The sequence below is a fragment of the Panulirus ornatus genome, chromosome 20 (genome assembly GCF_036320965.1).
Source record: "Panulirus ornatus isolate Po-2019 chromosome 20, ASM3632096v1, whole genome shotgun sequence".
Taxonomy (NCBI): domain Eukaryota; kingdom Metazoa; phylum Arthropoda; class Malacostraca; order Decapoda; family Palinuridae; genus Panulirus; species Panulirus ornatus.
In genome coordinates this window covers 38,079,147-38,103,413 of record NC_092243.1, presented here as the reverse complement: position 1 = coordinate 38,103,413, position 24,267 = coordinate 38,079,147, and the positions used below count along the sequence as shown (strand labels likewise).

General features: G+C 41.0%; 1 protein-coding gene across 21 annotated transcripts in view; it reads right to left on the bottom strand.

Annotated features, from left to right (window-relative positions):
- Positions 1 to 24,267, bottom strand: part of LOC139755950 (uncharacterized) — a 1,365,710-nt gene that overhangs the window by 634,557 nt on the left and 706,886 nt on the right. For all 21 annotated transcript variants that reach the window (XM_071674739.1, XM_071674738.1, XM_071674744.1 and 18 more), the window contains one exon: positions 2,238 to 2,855. In XM_071674739.1, the coding sequence (XP_071530840.1) occupies positions 2,238 to 2,855 (618 nt within the window). The remainder of the gene's footprint in view (positions 1 to 2,237; positions 2,856 to 24,267) is intronic.

Sequence of the window (24,267 nt, the reverse complement as noted above, 5' to 3'; positions counted from 1 at the left end):
TGAATATCCATATATAAATATATACACATACGTAGACATATAAATATGTACGCATGTACATATTCATACGTGATCACCTCGTCCATTCCTGTCACCACCACGTCCCACAGGAAACAGCATCACTACCCCCTGCTTCAGTGAGGTAGTGCTACGGAGAAAAAAAAAAAAGCCACATTTGTTCACACTCATTCTCTAGCTGTCATGTGTAATGCACTGAAACCACAGCTCCCTATCCACATCCAGGCCCCACAGATCTTTCCATGGATTACCCCAGATGTTTCATAAGCCCTGGTTCAATCCACTGACCGCACATCGATCCCAGTATACCACATCGTTCCAATTCACTCTATTCCTTGTATGCCTTTCACCCTCCTGTATGTTCAGAGCCCGATCACTGAAAATCTTTTTCACTACATCCTTCCACTTCCAATTAGGTCTCCCATTTCTCCTTGTTCTCTCCATCTCTGACACATGTATCCTCTTTGTCAATCTTTCCACACTCATTCTCTCCGAAAGTCCAAACCATTTCAATGCACCCATTTCTGCTCTCTCAACCACACTCTTTTTTATTACCACACATCTCTCTTACCCTTTCATTACTTACTCGATCAAACTACCTCACACCACATATTGTCCTCAAACATTTCATTTCCAACACATCCACCCTCCTCCATACAACCCTATCCATAGCCCATGCATTGCAACCATATGACATTGTTGGAACTACTATTCCTTTAAACGTACCCATTCTTGCTCTTCAAGATAGCGTTCTCTCCTTCCATACATTCTTCATTGCTCCCAAAACTTTTGCCCCCTCCCCCATCGCATGACTCACTTCTGCTTCCATGGTTCCTATCACTGCTGAGTCCACTCCCAGATATCTAAAACACTTCACTTCCTCCAATTTTTCTCTATTCAAGCTTACATTCCAATCAACTTGTACCTTAACCCTATTGAACCTAATAACCTTGCTCTTATTAACATTTACTCTCAACTTTCTCCTTTCACACACTTTTCCAAACTTAGTCATCAACTTCTGCAGTTTCTCCCATGAATCAGCCACCAGAGCTGTATCATCAGCGAACAACAACTAACTCACTTCCCAGGCCCTATCATCCCCAACATACTGCATACTCGCCCCTCTCTCCAAAACCCTTGCATTTACCTCCCTAACCACCTCATCCATAAAGAAATTGAACCACCATGGGGACATCACACACCCCTGCCGCAAATTGACCTTCACTGGGAATAATCACTCTCCTCTCTTCCTACTCCTACACATGCCTTTCATCCTTGGTAAAAACTTTTCACTGCTTCTGACAGCTTACCTCCCATACCATATACTCTTAAGATCTTCCAAAAAGCATCTCCATCAACCCTATCATATGCCTTCTCTAGATCCCTAAATGCTACATACAAATCCATCTGTTTTTCTAAGTATTTCTCACACACATTCTTCAAAATAAACACCTGATCCATACATGCTCTACCACTTTCGAAACCACACTACACTGCTCCTCCCCAATCTAATGCTCTGTACCTCCCTTCACCCTCTCAATTAGCACCATCCTCTATAATTTTCCAGGAATACTCAACAAACTTATGCCTCTGTAGTTTGAACACTCACCATTATCCCCTTACCTTTGTACAATGACACTATGCATGCACTCCGCCAATCCTCAGGCACTTCACCATGGTCCATACATACACTGAATATCCTTACAAGCCAATCAACACCAAAGTTACCCCCTTTCTTAATAAATTCAACAGCAGTACCATCCAATCCCTAGACTGAGCCAGGCACCCATTTTTTTTCGTACTAATCACATGGGGTGGATAAGCAGCTGGGTTAAGTGCGGACAGACTGCCTTAATGATTCGAACCAATGCGCTTGATCCTGGGCAGCCCTTGAATGCGTCACAATCAAGAACACTAACAGCTACACTACAGTTAGGTTTTAGCATGGGTGCTCCTCTGTGCAAGCTTCATGAATATTGTACATTCATATTTTCCTTCAGTTATTAGAGCTTTCGATGCACTCACAATTTTCATTCCGTATTTGTCTTTACTTTCAAATTCAGCTTTTCTGAACTTCACTCCTAAATACTCACACTCATCCATAACATTCAGTTCTTCAACATGCAAACTAATTTTATAATCTGAACTTCCATCTTCAAAAACTAGCACTTCCTTTCATTCACTTCACCTAAACACATTGTAAAAACAATATCACAAACCTCAACTTGTGGAGGAGTTGGTGAGGAGCGAGCTGTAACTGTATGGTCACCTAGTCTGTCATCCAACTGGTGATCAGTGCTTTGCTCCTCTCTGTCAGCAGATCTTGGATCCATCCAATGAGTATCAGACTGCAACCTTGAGGTTGAGAGCTGAGTTTCACTTTCACATCGGAAAGGAGAAACTGCAGGGGATGCAGGTGGTGTAGATGATGTTTGTGTCACTTCTTGCAGAGCTGTGTTATTTTCTTCTCGTTTCCTTCGTTTTGGATGCGGACTACTCCTGTCATCTGAGGCATTACGAGACTGAGTCATTCTTTTACTGCTTGTTTCTGATATGGGTGGTTCATCAGGAACAGCTAGTCCTTTTATTCTTAAGACTTCGGCTGCCTTAATTAACCGTGCCAGGTCATTCTGTGCTACACTTACGGCACCTTCATACATGTAACTTAAGAGGGCCTCTAATTCATCAGTTTGAACATCTTTCAATACAATAACTGGGTGTTTACAGGGAGTGTTGTCAAAGATTTTCTCAAAGTATTCACTGCAGGTTGACAGAACCAACTTGTGTACTGGGTAGAATTTCCCTTCACATGCCACTGTCACATCAGTGTATCTCTCCTTTAAATGAACGGAAAAATAAAACATCCATTAGTATGACATGACAAAAATTCTAAATCATCCATCTACTCATTATAACTTACAAGATTACATTACAGTTCAAAATTAACTGTAATATGAAGTCCTCATAACCCTGCCATGGCTTATTTTCTTTGAAAACCTAAAATTGTTAGGCATTACAGGGGTGACATGAGCTTGCAGAATCAGGAAACCTATAAGCTTACACAGGAAAATGGAGACAGATGCAAATAAAAGAAAGAGAGGGATGGATGACATTGATGATGATGATCATGGTGAAGCAAGTACATGAAGGAAAAAGGTGAAGAGAGATGCAATGAGATTATAAAATATTAAGAAGTCAATAATCACAAGCATAATGCAACCCCAAGAACTCTTTTGCCAGCAAGGGGATTCAGACTGGCCCTCACTTTAAAGATATTAGTACAAAAGGAAATATGTTTTAGCTATTTACCTCTGTCCCTATGTTCACCTACAAGAAGGATACCAGCACTTACTACTCAAAGCATATATTCTTAAAGCATGGTCATTACTCCTGAGACTCATACAATTGGAACTTTATATCAGTGTGAGTGCATTCTGATGTGTGTGTGTGTAACAAATTAGATGCAATGCTGATGATTTGCCATCATTCATGTCCCTGCTATAACTTCTATTTCACTTTACAAGTTGCATATAATTTCTATAAACATGATAATTGTGATGTTCCACTAACACACAAAATATCTGATTTAATGCAGTGCACCATGAAGATAACTTTAGTAGTTTCAAAATATAAACAGTAAGTACTAAAATGATTATCAAACAAATGAAAACACCAGTAATCCCTATCTCTGAAGAATAAAAAACACACAGAAACAGACATTCATTTGCTTGACACAGATCAAGGTGCACTGTAACTGCAGTGATGTGTCATTCATTCAGAATGGTTGAGACCTAGCAGTTGCACAGATGGCAAATGTTCTCATGGATTCTGAGTTTAGCAAACTGTAAAGTCTGGAAATACAATAAAACATAAGTCATTAAATTCACAGCATTCTTATACTAAAATCACCATTCATTTTGAAGAACAAAATCTAACTCCTTCCCTTATTATACCAAGAATATATTAGCTAAGCATTTGTTTGACCAGTAAGGAATACAGTAATGTATCTGCAAAATGAAGAAATATGTAAGAAAATATTTTGTTACTTTACCTGGTGAAGTCTTCAAGGGGGTTTCAACCCCTACAGCAGCCCAGGGTGGGCCCAGGCTGCTGGACTGGTAGATGGTGGACCACGCTTTTGAAAACTGCAGCCCTCAAGCCCATAAAGTCTGGCTGGTCTGGTACACTTTGAAGGTACTTTTCCAGTGCACTCTTGAACTTCTTTACTGTGCCTATGCTATTTCTGATAGTAGCTGGAAAGTTGCTGAACAGTTCTGGGCCCTGGATATTTAAGGTGCTCTCTCTTTTTGTGCATATCACACCTCTGAACTTCTGAGACAGTATTTTAGAGTCTTTCATATCTGTCATGCCAGTAGGATATCATTTCTGAATGTAAGCCAGTAACCATACTTTACAAGAATTTCCAGGTATAGATGATATACCTCTCCCACCTGCACTCCAGCAAGTATGGCTATGATATTTTGGCTATTCCTGGTAATTTGATTCCTTTACCATATTAATATGGGCCGTGAAAGATCTCTGAACACTTTCTAATTCTGATTTTCACCCACCTTTATAGGTTATGTTAGAGTGCAACAATATTTAATTCATGAAAGAACTGGTGCCTTGAATAACATCACCAATCATTTTCTTCCCCTGAAGGACTGAAAGATCAAGTCTGCCATCCTTTTGCATGAGGGAACTGTCGTTTTGTTGCGTTCATTGAAGGTTAAGTCTTGAGACATTATTACTCTGAGGTCTTTCACATCATTCAACTCGGTTATGATGGTGCCTGTAATTGTTTAGTATTCTGTGTTGTTTCTGATTTTTTCATTTTCTCTGTACCAGAAGAGTTGAAACTTATCTCCACTGAAAAGCATGTTGTTCTTGTTTGTCCAAGACCTAGTTTATGTCTCTTTTCAGCATGCTCTACTGAAGTGATTTTCATCATCATTATCATAACACCTGCAATGGATGATATGAAACTATGGCTCATGCTTGCACTAATCTCAGATGCAACAATGAGGAACATGGGGGTGCAAGTACAATTCCTTGGGGGACAGAGCTTTTAACAATGGAAGTAATGGAGATAGCATGATTTATGACTATGTGTTGCAATCTGTTAGTGAAAAAGTTATAAATCCATCTCATTTCTTCCATTTATTCTCTTCTTTCACATTTTATATATCATGAAACCATGGTTATCTTTGTCAAATGCTTTTGCAAAGTTTAAGTAACTCAAGTCAGCATTTTCTGTGTTTTCCAGGGCTTCAACAACACCTATCAATAGAGGTCACGCAAGTGAAAGAGGGAAGATCTTTCCACACAGAAGCCATGTTGTCCCGGGTGAAGTAGACTGTTCACTTACAAAAATTCAGTCAGCTTGCCTCTTAGGACTCTTTCAAAGATTTTAATGATGTGCACTGTTAATGATATCGGTCTATAGTGTTCTGGGACTGTGGTGCTTCGACGTCTTTTGCATTACTTCAATGAAAAATATATGAGGGAAGGAGTTAATATCTGTAGTAATAAGATATAAAGAAATGCAATACCATAATAAAACAAAATACTACATAAACCATAACATTTTTTATCCAAATACATATACTAATACTATAGCTGGGTGGAGCCTACAGATAGGCAGATGGCAGATGTGGAACTAATAGCTTCGAAGCTGGTGGTCCTGAGGCAATAAGGAGTATGATGTCATATCTGCTATTTCACAAGTGTAGGTTACTTTCCTTCTCTACCACAGTACAGTACTGATTTTCTCCTGAGCCACTGATTCTGTGCAAGAAATTAATAGCTGGTTGAATGCATGCCTCAACTGGAGTCAGTTTCAGTATCGAACTGTAAAAGTTTCTCCTGGTTCTTCTTTAAATCACCAGTGGTGGATGTACCAACATCTTGTTCAACACATTTTTTTCACTGAAGCTGCTTTTTCGTGGTTCTGTGTAAAGCTGTTTTGTTAGAAGCTGCTTTTTCATGGTTCTGTATAATGCTATTTCGTTAAGGACAGTAAAGACAGCATACTAATGTTTAGCAAAACTGAACTCATCATGAGGGAGTGATCTATACCACAGCTCATAATGTCATAACTTGTACAGATAAGGAAGGTCACAAGCAAAAATCAACATGTTTGACTGAATAAGGATGCTGACCCCACATGTATACTGAAGGAGGCTTCACAGCTAACTCAAATAGCAGAGAAATACAGCTGACTATTCAATAACATTTTTTGTATCTGCTTAGTTTCTTACTCTTAATTATTGCTTTACCTAATGATGAAAGACATTTGCAATAACTTACAAGAACCATAAGTGTCAGGTGTATATAGATGTATGTACAATAACAAGTCACAATGTTAGCCATGTGGCCATTTTGTCACAACAGAACATGGTGAGGAAACAATCTCTTCTTCAGTTACACTACATTATTCTCTATTCTTTCTTAGTCTTAAAAATTGCTTTATATATTTTTATATATTACTTCAGCAGAAGTGAATCACAGGGTGGGGGAGGGGGCAAAGGTTCTGGATGCATCAAAGAATGTATGGAAGGCGAGAAAGTTATCTCAGAGAGAAAAAATGGGTATGTTTGAAGGAATATTGGTTCCAACAATGTTATATGGTTGCGAGGCATGGGCTATAGATAAGGTTGTGCAGAGGAGGGTGGATGTGCTGGAAATGAGATGTTTGAGGACACTATGTGGTGTGACATGGTTTGATCAAGTAAGTAATGAAAGGGTAAGAGAGATGTGTGGTAATAAAAAAGAGTGTGGATGAGAGAGCAGATGAGGGTGTACTGAAATGGTTTGGTCACATGGAGAGGATGAGTAAAGAAAGATTGACAAAGAGGATATATGTGTCAGAGGTGGGGGGAACATGGAGAAGTGGGAGACCAAACTGGGGGTGGAAGGGTGGAGTGAAAACGATTTTGAGCGATTGGGGCCTGAATATGCAGGAGGGTGAAAGGTGTGCAAGGAATAAGAGTGAATTGGAACGATGTGGTATACCGGGATTGACGTGCTGTCAATGGATTGAACCAGGACATGTGAAGCGTCTGGGGTAAATCATGGAAAGTTTCGTGGGGCCTGGATGTGGAAAAGGAGCAGTGGTTTCGATGCATTACACATGACAGCTAGAGAATTAGTGTGAACAAATGTGGCCTGTTGTCGTCTTTTCCTAGCACTACCTCACGCATGCGCAGGGGGAGGGGGTGCCATTTCATGTGTGGCAAGGTGGCAACAGGAATGGATGAAGGCAGCAAGTATGAGTATGTACATGTGTATATATGTCTGTGTATGTATATGTTGAAATGTATAGGTATGTATATGTGCGTGTGTGGGCTTGTATGTATATATATGTGTATGTGGGTTGGTTGAGCAATTCTTTCGTTTGTTTCCTTGCACTATCTCACTAATGCAGGAGACAGTAACAAAGTATAATAAATAAATAAATAATATTACTTCATTATGTCTAGTATTAAAATCACATGAACCATATGAGTACATCAAGTAAAAGAACTCGCTGCTACAATGGCTGACCAAGGATTAACTCAACAAGCCAGTTCTTCATTTACACAAAAAAATTCACTATTTTTCCTTAGTTTCTTAATCGAAATAATTGTTTTATATACTGTTCTATAAGATTTTCAGAAAAAAAGAGAGAATGTTGGGGTGAAGAGAGTGGTGAGAGTAAGTGAGCTTGGGAAGGAGACTTGTGTGAGGAAGTACCAGGAGAGACTGAGTACAGAATGGAAAAAAGGTGAGAACAAAGGACGTAAGGGGAGTAATGGGATGTACTTAGGGAAGCAGTGATGGCTTGTGCAAAAGATGCTTGTGGCATGAGAAGCGTGGGAGGTGGGCAGATCAGAAAGGGTAGTGAGTGGTGGGATGAAGAAGTAAGATTATTAGTGAAAGAAAGAGAGGCATTTGGGCAATTTTTGTAGGGAAATAATGCAAATGACTGGGGGATGTATAAGAGAAAGGGGTAGGAGGTCAAGAGAAAGGTGCAAGACATGAAAAAGAGGGCAAATGAGAGTTGGGGTGAGAGAGTATCATCAAATTTTAGGGAGAACAAAAAGATGTTTTGGAAGGAGGTAAATAAAGTGCGTAAGAGAAGGGAACGAATGGGAACATCAGTAAAGGGGGATAATGGTGAGGTGATAACAAGTAGTGGTGATGTGAGAAGGAGATGAAGTGAGTATTCTAAAGGTTTGTTGAATGTGGCAGATATAGAGTGTTTTGGTCGAGGTGGTGTGCAAAGTGAGAGGGTTAGGGAAAAGGATTTGGTAAACAGAGAAGAGGTAGTAAAAGCTTTGCAGAAAATGAAAGCCGGCAAGGCAGCGGGTTTGGATGGTATTACATTGGAATTTATTAAAAAAGGGGGTGACTGTATTGTTGACTGGTTGGTCAGATTATTTAATGTATGTATGACTCATGGTGAGGTGCCTGAGGATTGGCGGAATGCTTGCATAGTGCCATTGTACAAAGGCGAAGGGGATAAAAGTGAGTGCTCAAATTACAGAGGTATAAGTTTGTTGATTATTCCTGGGAAATTATATGGGAGGGTATTGATTGAAAGGGAGAAGGCATGTACAGAGCATCAGATTGGGGAAGAGCAATGTGGTATCAGAAGTGTTAGAGGATGTGTGGATCAGGTGCTTGCTTTGAAGAATGTATGTGAGAAATACTTAGAAAAGCAAATGGATTTGTATGTAGCATTTATGGATCTGGAGAAGGAATATGATAGAGTTGATAGAGATGATCTGTGGAAGGTATTAAGAATATATGGTGTTGGAGGCAAGTTGTTGGAATCAGTGAAAAGTTTTTATCGAGGATGTAAGGCATGTGTACATGTAGGAAGAGAGGAAAGTGATTGGTTCTCAATGAACGTTGGTTTGTGGCAGGGGTGTGAGATGTCTCCATGGTTGTTTAATTTGCTTATGGATGGGGTTGTTAGGGAGGTGAATGCAAGAGTTTTGGAAAGAGAGGCACGTATGAAGTCTGTTGTGGATGAGAGAGTTTGGGAAGTGAGTCAGTTGTTGTTTGCTGATGATACAGTGCTGGTGGCTGATTCGTGTGAGAAACTGCAGAAGCTGGTGACTGAGTTTGGTAAAGTGTGTGAAAGAAGAAGGTTAAGAGTAAATGTGAATAAGAGCAAGGTTATTAGGTACAGTAGGGTTGAGGGATAAGTCCAGTGGGAGGTAAGTCTGAATGGAGAAAAACTGGAGGAAGTGAAGTGTTTTAGATATCTGGGAGTGGATATGGCAGTGGATGGAACCACGGAAGCGGAAGTGAATCATAGGGTGGGGAGGGGGCAAAACTTCTGGGAGCATTGAAAAATGTGTGGAAGTCAAGAACATTATCCTGGAAAGCAAAAATGGGTATGCTTGAAGGAATAGTGTTCCAACAATGTTGTATGGTTGCGAGGCGTGGGCTATAGATAGAGTTGTGCAGAGGAGGGTGGATGAGCTGGAAATGAGATGTTTGAGGATAATATGTGGTGTGAGGTGGTTTGATTGAGTAAGTAATGAAAGGGTAAGAAAGATGTGTGGTAATAAAAAGAGTGTGGTTGAGAGAGCAGAAGAGGGTGTTTTGAAATGGTTTAGTCACATGGAGAGAATGAGTGAGGAAAGACTGACAAAGAGGATATATGTGTCAGAGGTGGAGGGAACGAGGAGAAGTGGGAGACCAAACTGGAGGTGGAAAGATGGAGTGAAAAAGATTTTGAGTGATCGGGGACTGAATATGCAGGAGGGTGAAAGGAGTGCAAGGAATAGAGTGAATTGGAATAATGTGGTATACCAGGGTTGACGTGCTGTCAATGGATTGAACCAGGGCATGTGAAGCGTCTGGGGTAAACCATGGAAAATTTTGTGAGGCCTGGATGTAGAAAGGGAGCTGTGGTTTCGATGCTTTATAAATGACAGCTAGAGACTGAGTGTGAACAAATGTGGCCTTTGTTGTCTTTTCCTGGCGCTACCTTATGCACATGCAGGGGGAGGGGGTTTTCATTTCATGTGTGGTGGGGTGGCAACGGGAATGAATAAGGGCAGACGGTATGAATTATGTACATGTGTATGTAACTATATGCCTGTGTGTGTATATATAAATTTTTCTTTCTTTCTTTTAAACTATTCGCCATTTCCCGCGTTAGCGAGGTAGCGTTAAGAACAGAGGACTGGGCCTTTTTTGGAATATCCTCACCTGGCCCCCTCTGTTCCTTCTTTTGGAAAAAAAAAAAAAAAAAAAAAAAAAAAAGAGAGGAGGATTTCCAGCCCCCCGCTCCCTCCCCTTTTAGTCGCCTTCTACGACACGCAGGGAATACGTGGGAAGTATTCTTAATCCCCTATCCCCAGGGATAGTATATATAAATATATATATATATTCTTTTTCTGAAAACCCATACAAATCTTCACCTTTGCCTCCACAAGATAATGATCAGACATCCCTCCAGTTGCACCTCTCAGCACATTAACATCCAAAAGTCTCTCTTTCGCACGCCTGTCAATTAACACGTAATCCAATAATGCTCTCTGGCCATCTCTCCTACTTACATAAGTATACTTATGTATATCTCGCTTTTTAAACCAGGTATTCCCAATCATCAGTCCTTTTTCAGCACATAAATCTACAAGCTCTTCACCATTTCCATTTACAACACTGAACACCCCATGTATACCAATTATTCCCTCAACTGCCACATTACTCACCTTTGCATTCAAATCACCCATCACTATAACCCGGTCTCGTGCATCAAAACCACTAACACACTCATTCAGCTGCTCCCAAAACACTTGCCTCTCATGATCTTTCTTCTTTTGTATGGGTTTTCAGAAAAGAAGAGTGAATGTTGGGGTGAAGAGGGTGGTGAGAGTAAGTGAGCTTGGGAAGGAGACCTGTGTGAGGAAGTACCAGGAGAGACTGAGTACAAAATGGAAAAAGGTGAGAACAATGGAAGTAAGGGGAGTGGGGGAGGAATGGGATGTATTTAGGGAATCAGTGATGGATTGCGCAAAAGATGCTTGTGGCATGAGAAGAGTGGGAGGTGGGTTGATTAGAAAGGGTAGTGAGTGGTGGGATGAAGAAGTAAGAGTATTAGTGAAAGAGAAGAGAGAGGCATTTGGACGATTTTTGCAGGGAAAAAATGCAATTGAGTGGGAGATGTATAAAAGAAAGAGACAGGAGGTCAAGAGAAAGGTGCAAGAGGCGAAAAAAAGGGCAAATGAGAGTTGGGGTGAGAGAGTATCATTAAATTTTAGGGAGAATAAAAAGATGTTCTGGAAGGAGGTAAATAAAGTGCGTAAGACAAGGGAGCAAATGGGAACTTCAGTGAAGGGCGCAAATGGGGAGGTGATAACAATTAGTGGTGATGTGAGAAGGAGATGGAGTGAGTATTTTGAAGGTTTGTTGAATGTGTTTGATGATAGAGTGGCAGATATAGGGTGTTTTGGTCGAGGTGGTGTGCAAAGTGAGAGGGTTAGGGAAAATGATTTGGTAAACAGAGAAGAGGTAGTGAAAGCTTTGCGGAAGATGAAAGCCGGCAAGGCAGCAGGTTTGGATGGTATTGCAGTGGAATTTATTAAAAAAGGGGGTGACTGTATTGTTGACTGGTTGGTAAGGTTATTTAATGTATGTATGACTCATGGTGAGGTGCCTGAGGATTGGCGGAATGCATGCATAGTGCCATTGTACAAAGGCAAAGGGGATAAGAGTGAGTGCTCAAATTACAGAGGTATAAGTTTGTTGAGTATTCCTGGTAAATTATATGGGAGGGTATTGATTGAGAGGGTGAAGGCATGTACAGAGCATCAGATTGGGGAAGAGCAGTGTGGTTTCAGAAGTGGTAGAGGATGTGTGGATCAGGTGTTTGCTTTGAAGAATGTATGTGAGAAATGCTTAGAAAAGCAAATGGATATACATTGTATGTAGCATTTATGGATCTGGAGAAGGCATATGATAGAGTTGATAGAGATGCTCTGTGGAAGGTATTAAGAATATATGGTGTGGGAGGAAAGTTGTTAGAAGCAGTGAAAAGTTTTTATCGAGGATGTAAGGCATGTGTACGTGTAGGAAGAGAGGAAAGTGACTGGTTCTCAGTGAATGTAGGTTTGCGGCAGGGGTGTGTGATGTCTCCATGGTTGTTTAATTTGTTTATGGATGGGGTTGTTAGGGAGGTAAATGCAAGAGTTTTGGAAAGAGGGGCAAGTATGAAGTCTGTTGGGGATGAGAGAGCTTGGGAAGTGAGTCAGTTGTTGTTCGCTGATGATACAGCGCTGGTGGCTGATTCATGTGAGAAACTGCAGAAGCTGGTGACTGAGTTTGGTAAAGTGTGTGGAAGAAGAAAGTTAAGAGTAAATGTGAAAAAGAGCAAGGTTATTAGGTACAGTAGGGTTGAGGATCAAGTCAATTGGGAGGTGAGTTTGAATGGAGAAAAACTGGAGGAAGTGAAGTGTTTTAGATATCTGGGAGTGGATCTGGCAGCAGATGGAAACATGGAAGCGGAAGTGGATCATAGGGTGGGGGAGGGGGCGAAAATTCTGGGGGCCTTGAAAAATGTGTGGAAGTCGAGAACATTATCTCGGAAAGCAAAAATGGGTATGTTTGAAGGAACAGTGGTTCCTACAATGTTGTATGGTTGCGAGGTGTGGGCTATGGATAGAGTTGTGCGCAGGAGGATGGATGTGCTGGAAATGAGATGTTTGAGGACAATGTGTGGTGTGAGGTGGTTTGATCGAGTGAGTAACGTAAGGGTAAGAGAGATGTGTGGAAATAAAAAGAGCGTGGGTGAGAGAGCAGAAGAGGGTGTTTTGAAGTGGTTTGGACACATGGAGAGAATGAGTGAGGAAAGATTGACCAAGAGGATATATGTGGCGGAGGTGGAGGGAACGAGGAGAAGAGGGAGACCAAATTGGAGGTGGAAAGATGGAGTGAAAAAGATTTTGTGTGATCGGGGCCTGAACATGCAGGAGGGTGAAAGGAGGGCAAGGAATAGAGTGAATTGGAGCGATGTGGTATACCGGGGTTGACGTGCTGTCAGTGGATTGAATCAAGGCATGTGAAGCGTCTGGGGTAAACCATGGAAAGCTGTGTAGGTGTGTATATTTGCGTGTGTGGACGTATGTATATACATGTGTATGGGGGGGGGGGGTTGGGCCATTTCTTTCGTCTGTTTCCTTGCGCTACCTCGCAAACGCGGGAGACAGCGACAAAGTATAATAAATAATATAAATATATATATATATATGTGTGTACGTTGAGATGTATAGGTATGTATATGTGCGTGTGTGGACGTGTATGTATATACATGTGTATGTGGGTGGGTTGGGCCATTCTTTCGTCTGTTTCCTTGCGCTACCTCGCTAAAGCGGGAGACTTCAACAAAGTATAATATAATAAATAATAAATATTTTACAATAAATTATACAAACTGTAAACTGTTACAATGGGTAAAAATGGCTGAACTCGACATGAGGAAGTGATCTCTTATTGGAACATTGAATAGCATTCCCTACTTTTTTAGTTTGTCTTTATAGTTGTTTTTACATTTATTTTCATAAATCATTCTATTTCATTTCACAATATTCTAAATGAACCATAAGTATAACATGAACGTATACGTACATACGAAAACAAGCCACTATGTTTGGCATATGTCCATAATGTTATATTAGCAAATTGCACCTGAACATGAGGGAGCACTTTCTTCTTCTATTAAACAATACAATGCTATTTTTGCATACTTTCTTAGTCTTAATAATTTTCTAGGTTTATAAATTTTGTGGTAAATTATGTGAAAAAATAATCTGAAAGTGTACCTGTATGTAAACATGTCTACAGATATAAGTCATTAGGTATAGTGGCTAACCTTGGAGATCGCACTTGACCACAGCTTCAGAGTGGCAATTTTCCGAACCATGAATATTTTACTAAACTAAGTCAAATTCCACAGTTTTCCTGAACCAAGGGAGTTTCTGAACTACAAAACACTAGACCTAAGAAATTTCACTTTACTTATTTGTAAGGTTCAGGAAAAGTGTTCTACACTGGCGAAATCCTGTCTCTATGCTGCACTTTCTCTTCCATCAAAAAGACTTTAAAGACATTGTAAACTGTCAGAGTTCATTGTCTCCTTGCTTCAACCTGTCCCATCACACACCAATCTTCCTCAGCAGCTAGTGAAGAATTATTTGCTCTCAATAAGATCTAGTTGATTCAGGAAGTCAATAAGTGTTATCAGGTGATCCCTGTTTCTTCTCGCTCCTCCATGATAGACAGCTGTATAGCCATCAACATTCACTGTAGCTCAAGTCTCTTAATTCAAGTAACATCTTCACTGTTCTTCTCTGGAGCCTTTCAAACAGATATCATCTTCACTGTTCTTCTCTGGATCCCTTCAATCATATCTTTGTGCTTTTTTGGTGCAGAGATGAAACCAGAGGCATAATTAAGCTTTGGTTTAACATATGTTGTAAATAGCTTATCAAACATTTCCTTATCTATACAAGGATATCCTCATCAAACCCTCAGTGGTGTAGGATAGGTGTCACTGTTGTTCATGGGCTACCTACAAGTCAACACATCAACCTGAACTCTCTCTCTCAGCTTGATACTTGGATTATGCCTGAATGAAATTAATATCTTCACACAAGAGTGACTACCTCCAATTAATTTCTTTGTGTAAGTGATATACAAGTTAGATACCTTTATCAGTGAACTAATGACCTTCTAGATCTGAAGAATTTGGTCTGTTGATAGAGCAAAGACACCCATGTGTACACATGCACGGACACAGCATGTCTACAATACACCTAAGCTCATATCTTAAAAACTAGTATAACGAGTTGATACGCCATTACATGACCCATAGCACCAAAGATTCGAGGTGTAACGTCATGTCATTGTCATTACTAAAGGGGTTGGTGTTAGAAGAACACCACATGTGAAAGAGTTCTAGAGTGAAAGAGTAATGGAGGGAGACAAATGGTGGAAGGATCTGTGGAATGATGTATGCGAAGGAGGCATGTAATATCAGGGATAAGTGGAGACTCTTTTGCTGTGGTCATCCACCCCCTTGATGGGATGAGGATTGATGGAATGTGTGCTTCGTGCCATTGTACAAAGGCAAAGGGGAAAAAGGTTAGTGTTCAAACTACAGAGGCATAAGTTTGTTGAGTATTCTTGGAAAATTACATGGGAGGATATTGACTGAGAGGGTGAAGGCATGTACGCAGCATCAGATTGGGGAAGAGCAGTGTGGTTTGAGAAGTGGAAGAGGATGTGTGGATCAGGTGTTTGCTTTAAAGAATGTGGGTGAGAAATACTTGGAAAAAAAGATGGATTTGTATGTAGCATTTTGGATCTGGAGAAGGCACATGATAGGGTGACAGAGATGCTTTGTGGAAAGTATCAAGAGTATATGGTGTGGGTGTTAATTGCTAGAAGCAGTGAAAAGTTTTTAGCCAAGGATGTAAGGCATGTGTGCGAGTAGGAAGAGAGGAGAGCAACTGGTTTCTAGTGAAGGTTTGTCTGCGGCAGGGGTGTGTGATGTCCCCATGGTTGTTTAATTTGTTCATGGATGGAGTGGTTAGGGAGGTTAATGAAAGAGTTCTGGAGAGGGGGCAAGTATGCAGTCTGTTCGGGATGAGAGGGCCTGGGAAGTCAGTTGTTCACTGATGATACAGCTCTGGTGGCTGATTTGAGGGAGAAACTGAAGTTTGAAAAAGTGTATGAAAGGAGAAAGCTGAGAGTAAATGTGAATAAGAGCAAGATTATAAAGTTCAGAAAAGGTTGAGGGACAAGTTAATTGGATGTAAGTTTGAATGGAGAAAAACTGGAGGGAGTCAAGTGTTTTAGATATCTGGGAGTGGACTCAGCAGCAAATGGAACCAAGAAAGTGCAAGTAAGACACACAGTAGGGGAGGGGCAAAGGTTTTGGGAGCAATGCAGAATGGTTGGAAGGAGAGAAAGTTATCTCGGACAGCAAAAATGGGTATGTTTGAAGGAATAGTAGATCCAACAATATTATATGGTTGCGAGGCATGGGCTATGGATAGGGTTGTACATTAATGGACACCCCCTCCCTCTAATCAGTCTGTTGAATCAGGGGTTTACTGTATCCTATTTGCTTTCTTGGCAGCTTCATTGCAATGCTGGGAAAATTTGAAGATACTGGAGACAATGAATCATCCATCTCTCACATTAGGGGTGTCCTTTATCTTGTGGCCCATCAGTTCTACTTGCGACAGCTGGCATTTACTAACATCAAATGGCATTTGCCATTTACTAGACCATTCTGCAATTTTATCTAGATCCTCTTGTAATCTTAGCCTATTTTCTTCAGTTAATGTGACACTGCCAATCTTTGTGTCATATGCAAATATGGACACTAGGTTAATTAGCGATGTCAATACAATTATTATAACTGATGAAAAATATAGGCCCTGGGGGACTTGACTAGTAATGGATGACCACGTTGATGATTTGGCATTCATTACGACTCTAATTCCTATCACCTAATAAGGCTTCTATACAATTTTCTATGCAACCAGTAATACCCAAGGCCAGAACTTTGTGCATCACTTTTGCATGGGGGATTTTGTCAAATGCTTTCTGGAAGTCCAGAAATATCATATCTGTTGCTTTTGTCTTATTGCGAGTACTGAATAATGCACAATAAAATTCAGGGAGGTTTGTAAGGTATGATCTGCATCTTCTAAAGCCTTGCTGTGTATCATTGATCAGACTGTGTTGTTCTAAATGGGTAACGATTTTCCCCTCTAATAAATGGCTCCAGAAGTCTACATATAATTGATGTGAGGCTGATAAGCCAGTAATTGCTGGTCAATTCTAGGCTTCCCTTCTTGTATATGGAGTTCAAGTCTGACAGTCTCCAATCCTGTGGGACTACTCCATCTTGAGCCATTTCTAAGTTTAGGTTCGGTAAAATGCTATCTGCTGGCTGTGTGAGCCTGATGGGAAATGACTGGTGTAGACCCTGTTGCTCACCAACGTGAGATGAAGGGTATTCGAGTACATACTATTTGTAGTCATTTCCCTTTTAGGGGCGATCATAGCCTAGCGGTAGCACTCCCGCCTGTTACACAGGGGTCCTAGGTTCGATCCTGGCTGTTGGAGGATTTTATGTTCTATGAAGGTACATTTTCATATGCACTTTGTTTGTATTCATATACCTCCGCGTCGTACAGTCTAGTTGTCATATATAATACACCGAAACCACAGCTCCCTTTCCACATCCAGGCCCCACAGAACTTTCCATGGTTTACCCAAGACATTTCGCATGCCCTGGTTAAAATCCATTGACAGCACGTTGACCCCGGTATACCACATCATTCCAATTCACTCTATTCCTTGCACGCCTTTCACCCTCCTGCATGTTCAGGCCCCGATCGCTCAAAATCTTTTTCACCCTATCTTTCCACCTCCAATTTGGTCTCCCACTTCTCGTTCCCTCCATCTCTGACACATATATCCTCTTTGTCAATCTTTCCTCACTCATTCTCTCCAGGTGACCAGACCATTTCAAAACACCCTCTTCTGCTCTCGCAACCACACTCTTTTTGTTATCACACATCTCTCACATTTTCATTACTTGATCAAACCACCTCACACTACATATTGTCCTCAAACATCTCATTTCCAGCACATCCACCCTCCTGCGCACAACTCTATCTATAGCCCATGCCTAGCAACCATATAACACTGTTGGAACCACTATTCCTTCAAACATACCCATTTTTGCTTTCCGAGATAATGTTCTTGCCTTCCACACATTTTTCAACGCTCCCAGAACTTTCGCCCCCTCCCCCAGCCTGTGATTCACTTCCACTTCCGTGGTTCCATCCACTGCCAAATCCACTCCCAGATATCTAAAACACTTCACTTCCTCCAGTTTTTCTCCATTCAAATTTACCTCCCAATTGACTTGTCCCTCAACCTTGCTGTACCTAATAACCTTGCTCTTATTCACATTTACTCTCAGCATTCTTCTTTACATGGGGAAAGTGAAACACTATAAGTTCCCAAGTGCACTTTCGTGTAATAATCACATCATCAGGGGAAAAACAAGAGAGAAATATAAGTCAGTTGATATACAACAAAGAGACGTAGCTAGGAGGCCATTTGGTAAAAATGCGATTGTCCAAGACAGACAACAAGCATATCATAAACTTATCAGTTTACAAATAAAGTTATCTAATTTGTATAAACCATCACTAATATTAAGATTATAATTCTTTGTGTATTTAATAATACAAGATTCAATGATATTTCTCATGGTTAAAAAATTTAGAGTTAACAACTGAGATGCCATTACTCCAGTCAATACAATTATCATAGTTTTTAATGTGATTAAACAAGGCATTTGATTCTTGTCCCATTCTTATAATGTATTCATGTTGCTTAAGTCTAACAGAAAGATCCTTACCAGTCTGCCCAACATAAAACTTATCACAATTTCTACATGGCACTTTACAGATGCACCCAGGAGAATTTTCTGGTGAATTCCTGATTAAGATGTTCTTTATACTATTATTGTTGCTGAGGGCAACATTTACATTAAGGGATTTAAGCAACACGGGAATAAAAGTAAAATTATTATCAAAAGGGAGAACTAAAAGATTCTTGTTGTCAATTGGAGGTTTGGGCTCAACTCTATAAAATGATTTCTTTGCTAACTTAAGAGTTTATCAATGAAAGATCTAGGGTACTGTAACTCAGACCCAATAGAATATATCTTCTCAAACTCATCATCAATATACTCTGGACAGCAAATATGTAATGCCCTAAGGAACATGGATTGAAATGATGATAATTTAACTCTGTCATGTTGAGATGAGTAATAATGGATATGTGAGCATATACCTTTCTCTTGACCCCCTACTTATTTCTCTTATACATCTCCCAGTCATTTGCACTATTTCCCTGCATAAATCCTCCAAATGCCTCTCTCTTCTCTTTCACTATCAATCCTACTTCTTCATCCCACCACTCACTACCCTTTCTAATCTGCCCACCTCCCACACTTCCCATGCAACAAGCATTTTTGCAAGCCATCACTGCTTCCCTAAATACATCCCATTCCTCCCCCACTCCCCTTACGTCCTTTGCTCTCATCTTTTTCCATTCTGCACTCAGTCTCTCCTGGTACTTCTTCACACAAGTCTCCTTCCCAAGCACACTTACTCTCACCACTCTCTTCCACCCATCATTCTCTCTTCTTTTCTGAAAACCTCTACAAATCTTCACCTTTGCCTCCACAAGATAATGATCAGACATGTCTCCAGTTGCACTTCTCAGCACATTAACAGCCAAAAGTCTCTCTTTCGCGTGCCTATCAATTAACACGTAATCCAATAATGCTCTCTGGCCATTTCTCCTACTTACATAAATATACTTACGTATATCTCTCTTTTTATACCAGGTATTCCCAATCATCAGTCCTTTTTCAGTTCACAAATCTACAAGCTCTTCACCATTTCCATTTACAACACTGAACACCCCATGTACACCAATTATTCCCTCAACTGCCACATTACTCACCTTTGCATTGAAATCATCCATCACTATCACCCGGTCTCGAGCATCAAAACTACTAACACACTCACTCAGCTGCTCCCAAAACACTTGCCTCTCATGATCTTTCTTCTCATGCCAAAGTGCATATGCACCAATAATCACCCATCTCTCTCCATCCACTTTCAGTTTTACCCATATCAATCTAGAGTTTACTTTCTTACACTCTATCACATACTCCCATCACTCCTGTTTCAGGAGTAGTGCTACTCCTTGCCTTGCTCTTGTCCTCTCCCAAAACATTCCCAAGCCACTCTTCCCCTTTACCCTTGAGCTTTGTTTCACTCACAGCCAAAACATCCAAGTTCCTTTCCTTAAACAAACTACCTATCTCTCCTTTTTTCTCATCTTGGTTACATCCACACACATTCAGACACCCCAATCTGAGCCTTCAAGGAGGATGAGCACTCCCCGTGTGACTCCTTCTTCTGTATCCCCCTTTAGTAAGTTAAAATACAAGGAGGGGAGGGTTTCTAGCATCCCGCTCCTATCTCCTTCTATGACACATGAGGAATGCATGGGAAGTATTTTTTCTCCCCTATCCACAAATGTATGTGTGTATATATGTATATGTCTGTTTATGTATATGTATGTATACGTTGAAATGCATAGGTATGTATATGTGCACGTGTGGACGTGTATGTATGTACATGTGTATGTGGGTGGGTTGGGCCATTCTTTCATCTGTCTCCTTGTGCTACCTCGCTAATGCGGGAGACAGAGACAAAGTATAAATAAATTATGAAAAAAAAATAAATGAAATATAAATATATTTTTTTTACTATCACTTTGGTTGCTTTAGTAGTGACTGCATACAGATGTCTCAATGTGCATTCTTCAATGGTTCCATTTGCAGCCACGTCCACTCCTAGATGTCTAAAACACTTCACCTTCCCAACCTCTCTCCATTCTGACTCACACCACATACAACCTGTCCCTCAACCCTGCCAAACTCAATGACCTACTCCCACCCACAATCACCTCCAGCTTTTTCTTTTCATACACTGCAAAGTACTTGTGATAATACTTTTGACGATTTGAAAAACCAAGTCTTACCTGTAATTTTAGGTGATTTAAAACTTACACATATAACATGGGTACAAACTCCACATATAACATGGGTAAAAATGCGAAGGTCAGCTGAAAACTTCCATACAAGCAGTACAGACACAGCTGCACAAAAGTGAGCTTCTTAGAGTAAAGGAGGAGTACAGGAGGAATCTCCCTTTAGCCAGCATGTAATAGAAACAGCCAAAAAGTAATATAACCCATAACTACAAAAGTACATGGATGTGTGTTTAGACATGTTTACGTTACTACAGTAACACAGGAAGAGTTCTTTATATGTCTGCTGTTTCCAGCATAAATCACAGACAGCCCTTGTGGAGATGATAAACTGATTATACTCTGGTGCTTGTAGTTGCATAAGTTTGCCCATTGATGGAACTTTAGTTTTTCAAGTGTTATTTATCTTATTTATTTTGCTTTGTCGCTGTCTCCCGCGTTTGCGAGGTAGCGCAAGGAAACAGACGAAAGAAATGGCCCAACCCACCCCCATACACATGTATATACATACATGTCCAAACACGCAAATATACATACCCATACATCTCAATGTACACATATATATACACACACAGACACATACATATATACACATGCACACAATTCACACTGTCTGCCTTTATTCATTCCCACTGCCACCTCGCCACACATGGAATAACATCCCCCTCCCCCCTCATGTGTGCGAGGTAGCGCTAGGAAAAGACAACAAAGGCCCCATTTGTTCACACTCAGTCTCCAGCTGTCATGTAATAATGCCCGAAACCACAGCTCCCTTTCCACATCCAGGCCCCACACAACTTTCCATGGTTTACCCCAGATGCTTCACATACCCTGGTTCAATCCATTGACAGCACGTCTACCCCGGTATACAACATCGATCCAATTCAATCTATTCCTTTCCCGCCTTTCACCCTCCTGCATGTTCAGGCCCCGATCACACAAAATCTTTTTCACTCCATCTTTCCACCTCCAATTTGGTCTCCCACTTCTCCTCGTTCTCTCCACCTCTGACACATATATCCTCTTGGTCAATCTTTCCTCACTCATTCTCTCCATGTGCCCAAACCATTTCAAAACACCCTCTTCTGCTCTCTCAACCAAGCTCTTTTTATTTCCACACATCTCTCTTACCCTTACATTACTTACTCAATCAAACCACCTCACACCATGTATTGTCCTCAAACATCTCATTTCCTTCACATCCACCCTCCTGCGCACAACTCTATCCATAACCCACGCCTCACAACCATACAACATTGTTGGAACCACTATTCCTTCAAACATACCCATTTTTGCTTTCCGAGTTAATGTTCTCGACTTCCAAACATTCTTCAAGTCTCCCAGGATTTTCGCCCCCTCCCCCACCCTATGATTCACTTCCGCTTCCATGATTCCATCCGCTGCCAGATCCACTCCCAGATATCTAAAACACCTTACTTCCTCCAGTTTTTATCCATTCAAACTTACCTCCCAATTGACTTGACCCTCAACCCTACTGTACCTAATAACCTTGCTCTTATTCACATTTACTCTTAACTTTCTTCTTTCACACACTTTACCAAACTCAGTCACCAGCTTCTGCAGTTTCTCACATGAATCAGCCACCAGCACTGTATCATCAGCGAACAACAACAGACTCACTTCCCAAGCTCTCTCATCCCCAACAGACTTTATACTTGCCCCTCTTTCCAAAACACGTGCATTCACCTCCCTAACAACCCCATCCATAGACAAATTAAACAACCATGGAGACATCACACACCCCTGCCGCAAACCTACATTCACTGAGAACCAATCACTTTTCTCTCTTCCTACACGTACACATGCCTTACATCCTCGATAAAAACTTTTCACTGCTTCTAACAACTTGCCTCCCACACCATATATTCTTAGTACCCTCCACAGAGCATCTCTATCAACTCTATCATATGCCTTCTCCAGATCCATAAATGCTACATACAAATCCATTCGCTTTTCTAAGTATTTCTCACATACATTCTTCAATGCAAACACCTGATCCACACATCCTCTACCACTTCTGAAACCACACTGTTCTTCCCCAATCTGATGCTCTGTACATGCCTTCACCCTCTCAATCAATACCCTCCCATATAATTTACCAGGAATATTCAACAAACTTATACCTCTGTAATTTGAGCACTCACTCTTATCCCCTTTGCTCACACTGTCTGCCTTTATTCATTCCCACTGCCACCTCGCCACACATGGAATAACATCCCCCTCCCCCCTCATGTGTGCGAGGTAGCGCTAGGAAAAGACAACAAAGGCCCCATTTGTTCACACTCAGTCTCCAGCTGTCATGTAATAATGCCCGAAACCACAGCTCCCTTTCCACATCCAGGCCCCACACAACTTTCCATGGTTTACCCCAGATGCTTCACATGCCCTGGTTCAATCCATTGACAGCACGTCTACCCCGGTATACCACATCGATCCAATTCAATCTATTCCTTTCCCGCCTTTCACCCTCCTGCATGTTCAGGCCCCGATCACACAAAATCTTTTTCACTCCATCTTTCCACCTCCAATTTGGTCTCCCACTTCTCCTCGTTCTCTCCACCTCTGACACATATATCCTCTTGGTCAATCTTTCCTCACTCATTCTCTCCATGTGCCCAAACCATTTCAAAACACCCTCTTCTGCTCTCTCAACCAAGCTCTTTTTATTTCCACACATCTCTCTTACCCTTACATTACTTACTCAATCAAACCACCTCACACCACGTATTGTCCTCAAACATCTCATTTCCTTCACATCCACCCTCCTGCGCACAACTCTATCCATAACCCACGCCTCACAACCATACAACATTGTTGGAACCACTATTCCTTCAAACATACCCATTTTTGCTTTCCGAGTTAATGTTCTCGACTTCCAAACATTCTTCAAGTCTCCCAGGATTTTCGCCCCCTCCCCCACCCTATGATTCACTTCCGCTTCCATGATTCCATCCGCTGCCAGATCCACTCCCAGATATCTAAAACACCTTACTTCCTCCAGTTTTTATCCATTCAAACTTACCTCCCAATTGACTTGACCCTCAACCCTACTGTACCTAATAACCTTGCTCTTATTCACATTTACTCTTAACTTTCTTCTTTCACACACTTTACCAAACTCAGTCACCAGCTTCTGCAGTTTCTCACATGAATCAGCCACCAGCACTGTATCATCAGCGAACAACAACAGACTCACTTCCCAAGCTCTCTCATCCCCAACAGACTTTATACTTGCCCCTCTTTCCAAAACACGTGCATTCACCTCCCTAACAACCCCATCCATAGACAAATTAAACAACCATGGAGACATCACACACCCCTGCCGCAAACCTACATTCACTGAGAACCAATCACTTTTCTCTCTTCCTACACGTACACATGCCTTACATCCTCGATAAAAACTTTTCACTGCTTCTAACAACTTGCCTCCCACACCATGTATTCTTAGTACCCTCCACAGAGCATCTCTATCAACTCTATCATATGCCTTCTCCAGATCCATAAATGCTACATACAAATCCATTCGCTTTTCTAAGTATTTCTCACATACATTCTTCAATGCAAACA